Consider the following 14,131-nt stretch of genomic DNA (forward strand, 5'->3'; position numbering starts at 1 on the left):
CTCCTGCCTTATGACAATTTACTGCTAAGACAACTAAATTTCTTCCATGAACTCGTAATGTTTAAGATCAGCTCATAACTTTGGCAGATTCAACGGAAATATTACTGTTCTCATACAAAATGCATAATCCTTTTAATGTAACAGACTTTACTCAGATCTGTGATATTAGAATTTCGGTAAAATATACAAAAGCAATTTAAAAATCGTAGCACATATTAGACGAGTCTTCTTTTATGAATATAAGAAAGCTGAAACAGCGCCTCCTTCTAATGATACGTTTTCGCGGAACGCACTTAACCTCGTGGTCATCTAATGACCGTGAAAGTCCAATAACGAACTTGTCAACTCAGGTACTACAACTGCAGCATGAGCCTGGCTCAATCAAACGTCAATTATTCCGAGGTCCTCTTTTGTGTTTCTATTGGTTACTACTGCTATTGAGGCGTGGCCACCAGCCCTAATCCCGCCCACGGAGCAGCGGATGATTTGTATCACGTGAATGCCTTCAGTCACTAACCAGGAAGCAGGTTAAAAAGTGGAAGTATATTGTAAAACTGCAAGCACGTAAGCGTTGTGATTTGTACATCTGTTTATAAATTTGTATTTTTTTCATTGATGAATATCTTATTTTTATTCGCCGTCATTAATTTACCTGTTAGTATTTGTTACAACGATGCTTTAACTAGTTAGGCAAATGTTTCAGCTAACGGGAATTCTACAGTAACTCGTTTTAACCTCGGTTTTTAATAATTGAGTGCGGCATGCAGCGCTACGGTTTCCGCTGCTGCTGCATACACCCGATGCTCGGAGTTCGAATCTTTCACCTGTAAATTGTGCGCGTGGAGTTTGTATGATCTCTCTGTGACGACGTAATCCCTCGTCTGTTTTAATAAGAATTTGCGTGTGGGTGAGTAAGAAGAGTCTGCGATGGACTAGTATCCGCTCCTGGGCTTACGGGATAGGCTCAGGAGATGATGATGATTTTGCTGTAACTGGGCAAAGATTTGACAAATGCAATGGCAAGTTACTCCAAATGACATTTATTTAATAAAGAAACACTAAACTGAGCCAAACAAACGGAGAACCATTATTTCACACAAGTCATGATATGTATGGTGACACTGTGGTTAAGGATCTGTTTTGGTATAGGAGAGGTTGCCGGTTCAAATCATGTTACAGCCAGAAGGGATCCTGTTCCGTTGGGCAGTTGATCAAGTCGCTTAACTTGAAAATTACTCCTGGGTTGCTGTACTATGGCTGTCTCTGCACTCAGACCGCTCAGGAATTAACAAAGTACTGTATATCAAATGAAAAAGGTCCAAAAAAAAAGTGTGCCAACATACGCATTATATACTTTATTTTTAAATTCCTGTCCAGGGCGGTTTGTCCTAAGGTCTTTGTGATTTTTTTTTTTTTTTTTTGCAGTGCTGCTGACTCGGGTGTTTTTTTCGTTTTTATTTAGCTGACTGGCCTACAGTACAAGTCTGAATATGTTTAGTTGTTTTAATGTCTGGTCTCATGCCAAGAGTGGCATTTGAGTAGCTTATGGCACCATGCCTCTTCACCCTGCCCCACTTGACAATTTGTTTCCAGCTGACAGGCAATTTACCTGTCAAATCGTACTTCTTTATTTATATACCATGTCTGCTTGTCGATTTGGATCTGTTTCATTTTTACTTGTCTGAGGTAAAACATTCACTTCTGTATTTTTGTGTGCATATTCATCAGGTTTTTTTTTCATCTTTTCTTCTTTTAGATAATCATTTGCTGAAGGAGGCATGTTTCCACTTTGTTTTTAGCAGTTACAAACTGGTGTTTTCAGGAAGATGACACCGTGCCAGATGTTGACACTTTTCAGCTTCTTCTGCGCATTATTTGCTGTTGAAGGTGAGAGAGAGCTTCTGCGAATTCTAATTACACATTCCACCAGTTAACCACTGGGCTATGTTAACTAAGCAAGGTAATACAAACCTCATCTTATTAGCACTGCATGCCAGTGCCATTTTAAAAACAAGTATATTGTGCTAGTTTACAACGTTAGGTTTGGTGCTGTTTTTTGTTTTTTTTAAGCTCGGCTAATTACAAAGCAACTTGGTATACAAGCCGATGCTGCTGTAGTTGGTCTCACTTATGTGTTTCTATCTCGCAGCTCTTTAAATAAGAATAAAACGCATCAGTTCAGCATAGGAAGTGTTGTTGGCAGGAAAAGATCAAGAAAAAATGCACAGTATGCAACAATTACAGGCTATCCATCCATCCATTATCCAACCTGCTATATCCTAACTACAGGGCCACAGGGGTCTCCTGGAGCCAACACAGGGCACAAGGCAGGAAACAAACCCCGGGCAGGGCGCCAGCCCACCGCAGCATTACATGCTAATACAGAAAAAGTAGTAATGTGCTTAATAAAAGTAAATTGTTGATTTAATTTTTTTCAGTACTAGCTGAGTTACCTGACATTGCCTGGATTAGACAGTGGAAAGGTGTAAAAAGAAATAATAATAATTACAAGTTATCTATTCCATCCATCTGTTTTCTGCTGCTTGTCTGGGTCATGGAGGCAGCAGTCTGAGCAAAGATGCCCAGGTGTCCCTTTTCCCTGCCAAGTCTTTGAACTCCCCCAGGGGGGATACTGAGGCGTTCCTAGACCAGCTGAAAGATCTAACCTCTCCAGTGTGTCCTGAGTCAATCCTGAGGTCTTCTCCTGGTTGGACATGTGTGAAACACCTCTTAAGGGAGGCATCCTAATCAGATGCTCCAAACAAAAACCGCAACAATATTTATTTATTTCAAAAGCACATTTTCATACAAATGGTGTTGCTCAGTGTGCTCTACAAGGTGAAGAAAGAAAAGTTTATCCATCCATTATCCAACCCGCTATATCCTAACTACAAGGTCACGGGGGGTCTGCTGGAGCCAATAACAGCCAACACAGGGTGCAAGGCAGCAAACAAACCCCGGGCAGGGCGCCAGCCCACCACAGAGAAAAGTTTATATGAAACAGAAATAAAAATTGGCAATACAAGTACAGTGGAACCTCGGTTTGCGAGCATAATTCGTTCCAGAAACGCGCTCGCAGTCCAAAGCACTCGTATATCAAATTGAATTTCCCCGTAAGAAATAATGGAAACTTAGATGATTCGTTCCACAACCCAAAACTATTCATATAAAAATGATTAATACAAAATATAAGTTAAAAATACATAAAACAAATTAACCTGCACTTTACGTTTAAAAAGAATCATGGCTGGTGTGAGTGAGTTTCTAAACTCTTGTGGGATTCCACCCAACGGGACGACACGCGGAAGAGCGTCCCAAAGCAACCGCAGGCTCCAATCGCTGTAGCAGTTCGCCGTATAAGCGTATCCAAAAAGATCGCGTATATGCAGACGGAGAATAAGAGACGATTGCCCGAGAGAGATAGAGAGAGATATATATATATATATATATATGCACGCGTGCGCGAGAGAGACGAACCATCAGCTCAATTGTGATCACATGACGCTCAGCAGACAAAATGTATCCATACTACTCGTATTGCAAGATATCGCTCATTTATCAAGTCAAAATTTATTAAAAAAATTAGCTCGTCTTGCAAAACACCCGGAAACCAAGTTACTCGCAAACCGAAGTTCCACTGTATAACTAGGGTGTGAAAAAAAAAAAAAAAAAATGAAAAAAATCCTTACCTTTATTACTTCTCACATCTCAATTTTTTTAAGTTTTTATGGGAGTGAGTGTTGTAAATCTGAAACGTTGTATGTCAAGACGTTGTAACTCGAGGACTCTCTGTATTGCACAAACCTGCACATGCATACACAAACACACACAGGTGTGTGCACAGGTTGGAGAGCCTGCACTGGTACAGCGCGTTACCACACGCATCACATGGTGAAACAGCTTGGCATCCTGGTTGGCAACCCCCCAGGCAGACACGCGGTCCAGTCCAACCCTCTGGAAATGAGCCTCTTTCTGCTACAGCCAGGTTTTTTGTAGGTATCCCCTTGGCCTGGTCTAGCCACTCAGGTCCTCAACAATGAGGAACCTGCGAGCCCGATTACCCTCGGGGACACTGATGTCGCACTTTCCCCAACCCTCGGCCTGTAGCCTCTGTTTCGGATTAACGCAAATAAATCATTCTAGCAAGTGAACTATGATACTTAGCGTGATGAACCGGAATTTTCAAACATAGAAAAAAAAATCTATATCCGTTAAGTAGATCTCAAGTGAAAAGCAGACAGACAGACATTGGGTTTTAAATATATATACCAGTAACGATGCACTGCACAACAACATGCAGTGAATACACTTGACTTGAGCATTCATAGCTTTCATCCTCTTTCTCTGTACGTTTAGCATTTGTTTGCTCAGAGGTTGATGCGATTGCTGCTTCCTGAGCAGCTCTTGTTTACTCCACCCTAGCAGCCCGCTTCTCTTCTTTCGTCGGCATCTTTTTGCTTTAAAACTGATTAAGTCAGTGTTTGTTTTGCAATTACTAAGTACGTTTTCTTTAATTTTTCACTTGAGCTGGCACTTCAGTCTGCTTCAAGAATGATTTAAGATATGAAGAGGTAGGGGAAGTGACGGCGAAGGTGGTAGGGATGAGAATGGCACCCGTACACATGCACCACATGGCCACCCTGCTGGTCACTGCCAAGAGTTGATTCTACAATAACATAAAATAAATATAAAAGGAGGAATAACCTTGGAGGTCAATCATCACCCCAAAAGTGGATAGTAGAGGTCATGTAGTATATGTGTACCAAATTTCAGGTCAGTAGTTCAAATGGTTTGCAAGCTACAGGTGATTTAAAATCCTGGACAGACAAACTGAACAGCCACGGAAGCGTATTATATAAGAGGACAGAGATATGAAATATAAAGCAAATGCAGTCCTAGCTCAAGAATACTGGATATGCAAAATATTTAAGATCTGTTCATATATACTATAAAATATACTTTTTATGGTGCAGTTGGCTTATAATGTGGAAAGCACCTACTGTGGTTGTCATGTTTGTCTATATAAACAACATTTGGCTTTTAGTGGACCAAGTTTGTTGGAATTTGGCACACTAATTGTTCAAAGAAATTTGTCTGCACAGTTGCCTTTTTTTTTTTTTTTTTTAGAAATATCGCCATTAGGCACATGGTTTACATTTTTGAAATTTCAAAATCGCCCATTGAAAAACACTGATGAATTTTCAAACTCATCTGTCATAACACAGAAAACAAAAAAACCCAATCTAAATCCGTTAAGTAGTTCTCTCATGAAAAGTGGATGCACAGACAGACAGACATTGGATCTATACTAATAAAAGGCAAAGCCCTCACTCACTCACTCATCACTAATTCTCCAACTTCCCGTGTAGGTAGAAGGCTGAAATTTGGCAGGCTTATTTCTTACAGCTTACTTACAAAAGTTGGGGAGGTTTCATTTCGAAATTCTACACGTAATAGTCATAACTGGAACCTATTTTTTCGTCCATATACTATAATAGACTTCTGCTCGATGCCCATGGGAGGCGGAGTTACGCCTCCCACATAATTTAGTGCCTGCCCATATAAGGCCGTCCGTCAGCGGCAATCCAATAGAAACACTGCCGCTAAATATTCACGGGTGAAGGACTGTGCTTATGCAGAGGAAGATGAGATGGTCAGGGTGGTGTTTGGCACAAACTCGGCGAAACTGCGAGAGAAACTTTAAATAACATTAAATACAGCCGTGGACATCGCACGAGATGGCACAAGAAAACAGCTGGAAACCTTCGATGCATGTACACCGAGCGGCTCACGTGAACTGACGCAGTGCACAGACAAAAAGCAACAGTTCCAAAGAGTGCTGAACAAAAACCGAATTACACAATTGAGAAGGCAGCAAAAAAATATGAAGCGTGTGATACATACAAGCATATTCATAAGTGCAGCTACTGCGGAAACAAAGCACACGGTGGAAAAAGTCAACGTCCAGCTAAAGGAACAAAGTGTTTATAAAAAAAAACCCGTGCATGCAGTGTGTCACGTCTCAGATAAAGAGGAAGACGAGCTGTTTATTGATGCAGTAAGAAACGAATCGATGAATGAAACCTGTTATCTTTATAACGATTGACAAACGCGGAATGTAACTTGAACACATCCTACAAATATGAACCTGATCGAAAGAAATAATGATAATCAAATCCTTGATGACAGCAACACTCCTAACACTCACAAAACAATTACTGTATGTTGACACTCATGTTACGTTATTTGTAAAATGTTCCCTTTTCTTTTTCATAACTTCTTTAACACACTACGTCTCCGCTGTGAAGCGCGGATATATATATATATATATATATATATATATATATATATGTACACTCCAATCTACATACTCCCAAATAGATAAACCACATTTTAATTATTTAGGAATGGATAAATAAATTAAGATTTTGTACAAATAATGGTTTTCATTTTTCTTCCATGATGGATTCTGCCAGCAACAGTTGCTCGCACCCCAAAGAGTGTATGTATGTATATATATATATATATATGATAGCAACACTCATCACTCACAACAGTGACAAAACAATTACATTGACAATCATGTTACGTTATTTTCAGAATGTTTCCTTTTCTTTTTCATAACTTCTTTAACACACTACTTCTCAGCTGCGAAGCGCGGGTATTTTGCTAGTTTTATATATATAGAGAGATAAGGGACTTGCGCATCTGCAGATTTCCGTATCCACAGGGGATCCTGGAACCAAACCCCTGTGGATGCGGAGGGCCATCTGCACATAGTTTTCCTTCCATATGCCTAAGCCGTGCAGATTAAGTTGTTTGGTGACTCTAAATTGGCCCGGTGTTAATGTTGGTATATAAGTGCCTGTGCCCTGCAATCGGCTGGTGCTCCATCTAGGGTTCAAGCTTATTACCACGTGCACACTGCACAATGAGCATCTATTTTACATATCTCACCCAGACTATTATCAGTAGTATAAAGAGTATAGTTAGCAGAGAAAGGCCTTATGAAATTCACTGTCAAGGTGGCTAAGTAATTTTAAGATTAGGCAGATGTATAATTCTGTGAGAAATTTTGTTGTGAGGTCTTGAGAGCAAAGTTTCAAGGTAAGGTAGTTATATCACTAATCATGACATCGGAGAGTGGCAATGTGCTACATGTTGCTTAGTACATGCATGTTAAGAATTTTGCAGTACCCAGTACACATGAACGTAATGATCATATCACTAACACCATGTAAGATATTCAAAGAACGTACATTAGGTGTAATCAAGCAGTAGTCAGTATGAGACTGCCTTGTTTCCATACTATAGGTTACCAGCAACCGTGCAACTCCTAACTGGAATAAAGAGGCTTAGAAAATTATCTTTTTAAAACTTTGGCAGGATGAAAATATTGTTCAGTTGCAAATTTTTTTTTTTTTTTTTACTTCATTCATCATTTTTCTTTTGTATTTATTTGTTTTAGAAGCAAGTGTCACTCTTTTGGCTCCTGCTGTTACAACCTTACAAAATGGTAGTTCACATAATATAACTATCCAGCCAAGGTAAGCAAAGATAATAAAGTACTGGCCTTCTGAGTCTTGAATACTTGCATTCATGAGTATATTCTGTCTTTCTTGCATTTTAATATCTGTAGATGGCCACTGGTTGCATGGTGTCTGGGAGTGGCGCTGGTAAATTACAGATTAAGGATGATCAATTTTTACACTCATTTTGGAGTCACATAGAAAGGCAGAGAGAAACTACTTTATCAGTTGTCTTCTGCTATGTAATAAATCAATGTCAAGCTAGAGGTTTGATGAACTTTACAGAATACAAAATCTTACACAGAAATGCAACTTTTGTATTTAAAATAATTGGAAGTTTTCCATTGTTTGTAGGCCACTTTGGACTGTTAATCATTCATATCTCTGATTATTTAAAATATATTCTGTGTGTAACTCTTTCTTCTTTTCTGACCTTGCTTTATTGTTTGTCTTTCCAATGCTCCCACAGTGTACCAGTCAGTGTGACAACAGTGATCACATTAAATGTCACCTTTTCTTCAAAGACCACCAGCATTGTGATACTGCCTGCTCAGGTAGGTGTTTAAAGCAGAAAAATATTTTCCTTGAAATGGTACCTGCCTGTCGTAGAGCATTCCTTATATTTTGCTTTCCAATATTGTAATGTAAACGAAGAAACAAGGGTCATATATATTCTTAAACAATTTGCAGTTTACTTTGTAGTACTAGGATGTTGTACTGTGTTCGCCATTATGAATGTAGTAAGAAGTAAAGCAAATTGACACCTTTTATTGGCTAACTAGAAAGATTACAATATGCAGGCTTTCAAGGCAACTTCGGCCTCTTCCTCAGGCAAGACGTAATACAGGAACTGGCGTTCCCTGTGTTTGTATAGACACCTGGGGCCTCGTGTATAATGTCGTGCGTAGAACTCACACTATAACTTGGTGTAAGCACAAAAGCGAGAATGTGCGTACGCACAGAAAAATCCAGATGCAGGAATCTGTGTGTACGCAAACTTCCACATTCTTCCACTACATAAATCCCGATCAGCGTAAAAAGTAACGCTCGTGCACGCGCCTGCTGTCCCACCCCAACTCCTTTCAGAATTACGCCTCTTTGAATATGTAAATCAATATAAATAGCCATTAAGATCAGCCTTCTGTGAAAGACAATGGGAAAAGCATGGGAAAAATATAAGAATTTCAGCGAATACCAAGTGGAGGCAAGGAAAAACGTACCATTTGTTGGTTTAAACGGTGGTATAAACAATAAAAGGAAGTTGATCGAGTGACAGAGAGTGTCGGAGAACCTCGAAAGCTCAAGTTCACAAAGTCGCACAGTGCCGAAATAAAAAAGTTGTCACATATCAAAGTCGCCGTGAAAAGGCGAGTCGTAGCCCACCGTCTGAGTGTCATATGAAAGAGAGCAAAATATTATAAGTTATTTAAGGTTTGAGTTGATTTATCCTGGAATAATATTCTGTCGACTAAATAAAAATTCCTTCTATTTAAAATTTAAATAGAACTTGAACAGAAACGATAGTTCATAATATCCACGCAGACTTGCACATAAGAGCGGGAGTCATCCGTTTTAACAAGCAGCGTATTGCGCTGATACGAAATAGCCTGCCCATTTAATTATTTAGGAATGGATAAATTAAGATTTTGTACAAATAATGTTTTTAATTTTTCTTCCTTCATGGATTCTGGCACCCCCAGCAACAGTTGCTCGCACCCCAAAGACTGTATATATATATGTGTGTGTGTGTGTGTGTATATATGTGTATGTGTGTGTGTGTATATATATATATATATATATGTGGATGTATTTGTATGTATGTATATGTAGATATGTAGATACATCCAGAATATGGATTATTTAAATGAAGTTAAAGTTTTACCTGTATAATATAATAAACATATTTTGCTGCATTTCATCTTAAAAATGATATCGTCATCAAATGTAAATACGCGCTTTATAAAGTGGCTCATGTTGTGCAATATTGTAACTGTAGTGCAAGTTTACAGTGAGGTAACTGTACTTATAAGTACAAACAGTTCTACAAGGAGCACTTGATGGAGTGCGTTTATAGTTTTTGGGATGAAACTCTTTCTGAACCGCGAGGTCCATACAGGAAAGGCTTTGAAACGTTTGCCGTGTGAAAGCAGTTCAATAGACAGCATGGCTGAGGCAGCGTGTGCTTGGTGCTGTATACCTGATAATTCTCTTTCTCAGCTGCTGTAGGTCTGTGATTCCCCACTCAGATGCAGTGATAAAAATACTCTGAGTGTTTCAGTGAGAGTAATATGGAAAAAGATGATCCGCTGTGGCAACTCCTAACGGGAGCAGCTGAAAGAAGAAGGTGCAGTGAGAGTAACAACGCTAAAGCAGCTATTGTATTTAGAACAGTTTGGCCATTCCGTGGACCATTATATTGTTACTGGTTAATTACAATCAGATGCATTAAACTAATAAACAATATGCGGTTAATTTCAGTATATTTATAAAGCCGCGTCAGGGATGTTGATCTAAAAAAGAAAGGGTAACCACACAGGAACAGTAGCACTGCTTTGAAGCTGGGTGCCGCCAGTCTGCAAAACCGAGCGCAGAACTTGCGTACGACAGGGTATGAAGTACCGTGGAAATGTGTGTGGCTTTATGGCAAGTTTAGGTTTTATACATCGCGATTTGAACGTGGAAATGTTCTTACGCAACATTTCTGTGCATATGCACCATTTATACATGAGGCCCCAGGACTGAGGCAGCATTGGAAAAACTTAGCCTGGAGAGGTCTGTTAATTTTTTACATCTAAGATGTCTAAGATTCATTTAGCAAGAGTGGAGAACAATGTATAGTAAAGATCTTTAGATAAGATAACTGTCCAACATCGTCTTTTTATGTTCCTGATGAGTTTTTCCATACAATGTGGATCTGTGGTCAGGTTGTCTGGGTCAGTCCGAGGGATGCAAACAATCCTCATATCTGGCCATAAAACTCTTGTCTCGATTTTAAACCACATTCACATCTTGCCTGAAGAAGGGGCCTGAGTTGCCACAAAAGCTTGCCTTTTGTAATCTTTTTAGTTAGCCAATTAAAAGGTATAATTTTGCTTGACGTCTCACTACAGTTTACTTTGTTAAAGTTATTCTATTTTATTCAGCATTTAGGTTTTGATAAAAAGAAGCAGAGAAACAGATCATATATAGCTAGTCTTGTATGGTATTTTTGTAGATCCGATTATTAGTAATTTTAGCTACAAGCTTTGCTCTTTTAACAGACATGCATACTTGCACCTCATTCTTGATCTGCCATGCATTTGAAATTTTGCAAAGCTATTTAATATTGTTTTGTAATTAGTTTTTGTTATTTGCATTTTGGCTAATTCTATTCAAAGTATACTACAACATGATGCCATATGAAAACTTGTGTGCGTGTTACTCTCATCATTTACATGAAATATTCCATGAAGTTATGATATGAAAAAAAATGATCAACTGTGGCAAACCCTAACGGGAGCAGCCGAAAGAAGAAGATTCAATGAAGTTTTGAATGATACTTTTTAACCACTACACTTAAGACATTTTACTTATTTGGTTGATGCTTTTATTCAAGGTTATTGCCACATTTGTGATGCAATACATTATTTTTTTTTTTCCTCATTTGGAGCACAAACGGGTGAAGTGATCACCTCACGATCACAAAGTGTCATTAATGGGATTTGAACCCACAGCCTCAGTGTTTGAAGTCAAGCACCTTAACTACTATGCCACACTGCCTGCCAATTTAGTGTGACAGTTTAATATTTTTTATACATGTTACAACACTTGGACCAAATTGGCCTTTGACTTTGTCATCATTCCTTCTTAATAAAGACATTAAACACTTTTAGGGGCAGGTAAATTAAAGTGCTGTACTGCCCATATGTGGCAAACATTATCTTGCACAATTTGTAGGAAGAGCCGAAGGCTATTGTGCTCTTACATCTTGAGAAGGCAGAAGGTATTCCTCTACCTGCAGATGCGAGCAGTCCTCGTGCTGCTGGTGATTATGTGACGGCGACAGCACATACCATTCATTTAGATTCTGGGATGGAGTGCTACCAACCCCTGTATTTGAGACAAGGATCGAAGGTAAACAGCAAGCGCACATCCCATTTATGTCACAGACAATGTGCATAATATTATAAAGCACAGCTAACACAGCATTGACACCCTGGCTGTGTGGTGCATTGGCGGGTAATAATCGATGATTAATTTCCCGATCATCAATTTGGGAAAGGGGCATTTATGCCGAATATACTTTTTACTTTACCTTACCTTGCTCTTTGCCTGTAATTCTAGTTCTTGTTCTAAATAGCTCACATGTAAATAATTACACTGCTAATCACTTTTATATTTGACTTGAATTAAACAGACGAGTGGCAATATACTGCATTGTCTGTTATACCTGCATACCTGCATTTTTATCACTCTTTAATATTGTTTTTTATCTTATGCTGCTGCTGGAGTATGTGAATTTCCCCTTGGGATTAATAAAGTCTATCTATCTATCTATCTATCTATCTATCTATCTATCTATCTATCTATCTATCTATCTATCTATCTATCTATCTATCTATCTATCTATCTATCTATCTATCTATCTATCTATCTATCTATCTATCTATCTATCTATCTATCTATCTATCTATCTATCTATCTATCGTGACTTAAGAATCTGTACATGCGACATTAAACTTGCGCATGAACCTTAACCAGATGAAACCTTTTATATGAAGCATGTCAAGCATTTATATGCATTTAGGGACACTCATAAACAAACTCAACTGGCCTCAAGTAAGTAACTAGGTATTTAATGCACAGTGTCACTAAATTAGTTAATCAGCCTGTTAAGTGCATTGTGTAAACTTAAAATGCTGAAAATGATCCTTCCATTCATTTTTCCATACCCACTCATCCATTGAGATTCACAGGTGGCTGAAGCCTTTGCCTATGTTATTGAATGCATGGCAGGAATCATTCCTGACTATGGTTATGGTGCCAGGTCACTGGAAGGCATATTCTTACAAATACCCATTACCCACTCATGTCATGCTAATTTAGAGAAGCTATTTGACATAACCTGCTCATCTGTGGGATGTAACTGGAAAAATGGGGAGTGGTCTCCCCTAGACTTTCTCATATACTCAGGATATGGGGATGGATATTTGAGGAGTAAACCACAAGACAATGATTACATTTTTATATTACCTACATTAAAGGACCATCAACAACAAATTAATATATTGAACAATTATTATAAAAGTAAAGTTGAATAAATCGGACTGTGCGGCTGCATGAATAAAAAAGTACCAGTTCCGGGTTAGTGGAAATAGCCCAAAAGTTGATAGAAATCTATGTTTTGTACCTAATACATTGTATGCAAAATTTAGTTGATCTAAGTGCAAGCGTATTCAGTTTATCATGTTTACACATACTCGCACAGACATAATTCCAAAAATGGTATTTTCGGACTCAGGGAGGTCTAAAACATCGAGCTTCATCAAAATCTCGAAATCAAATATTTGGAAGATTACAATACTTTCCTTGTACTTCATATACGAGAAAGTAAAAAGGAGTATCCAGAGAAATACCCATGTGAACATGTGAGGGGGTGGGTGTGCAAGGTCAACACAACCAGCGACTGATCTGGTGGCTACAGTGCTAACTATCCAGTTGTGCTGCTGTTATTATTAGAGTCTCCTCTGCTCATTGCACACCCCTCTTCAGGGAGTGATCCGCATGAGCAGATCAATGTGCTATTTGTTTAAAAGAATGGCTTGTACTAAACATGCAAATAGAAATCCAAATAGCTTGCCAATGACACAAGCTGAAAATTCAAGCAAATAATACTGATGATTAAGCAATACTGAAGAAGAGACTGCCTGTCACGTTCCTAGATCTTGGCACTAAAATTTGATACTATTGACTGCCAGTTCCAGACATGGACAAATTTGTTGGTACCACCTCCACGAAAAAATAAGAACCCACAATTGCCTCTGAAATAACTTGAAACTGAAAAAATGTAATTGGCACCCATCATTTTTATTCCATATTTAACAAAATATGATGGCACAGAATATTTCAAATGATAAAACAAATGAAAATGACACAGATAAAAATGATAGGACCTTTATCCTTAACCTGATATTTTGTTGCACAACCTTTAGAGGCAATTGCTGCCAAAAAGTGACTCCTGTAGTTAGCAATGAGATTTCTGCTCCTGTCCAGTTTGAAGGGGTCTTCTCCAGACTGCATGTTTCAATTCTTTCCATAGATGTTCAATAGGATTCAAATCAGGGCTCCTAGCAGGTCACTTCAGAACAGTCCAGTGTTGAGTTCTTTGCCATTCTTGGGTGCTTTTAGCCATCTGTTTTGGCTCATTAGCCTGTTGGAAGATCCATGACTCGAGACTAAGACAGAACTTATTGATACTGGGCAGTACGATTTGCTCCAGAATGTCTTGATAATTCATGAAATTTTATATTTGCCTGTGCATATTCAAGGCACTCTGTGCCAGACACAGCAAATCAACCCCAAAACATAACCAAGGCTCTTCCATGTTTCACATAACGTATGCT

At 38.6% G+C, this 14,131-nt stretch overlaps 1 protein-coding gene across 4 annotated transcripts in view; it reads left to right on the top strand.

Moving 5' to 3' along the window:
• Positions 1-495: 495 nt before the first annotated feature.
• Positions 496-14,131, top strand: part of ctns (cystinosin, lysosomal cystine transporter) — a 50,819-nt gene continuing 37,183 nt past the window's right edge. For 2 of the 4 annotated variants that reach the window (XR_005635393.1, XM_039767035.1), the window contains exons 1-4: positions 496-564; positions 1,757-1,887; positions 7,469-7,547; positions 7,999-8,083. Coding sequence is in view for 2 of the 4 variants with exons in the window: in XM_039767035.1 (XP_039622969.1) it covers positions 1,827-1,887; positions 7,469-7,547; positions 7,999-8,083 (225 nt within the window). In the remaining 2 variants the exon portion in view is untranslated. The other 2 variants (XM_039767036.1, XM_039767037.1) reach the window with 2 other exon arrangements.

Source organism: Polypterus senegalus, chromosome 10 (genome assembly GCF_016835505.1).
Source record: "Polypterus senegalus isolate Bchr_013 chromosome 10, ASM1683550v1, whole genome shotgun sequence".
Taxonomy (NCBI): Eukaryota; Metazoa; Chordata; class Cladistia; order Polypteriformes; family Polypteridae; genus Polypterus; species Polypterus senegalus.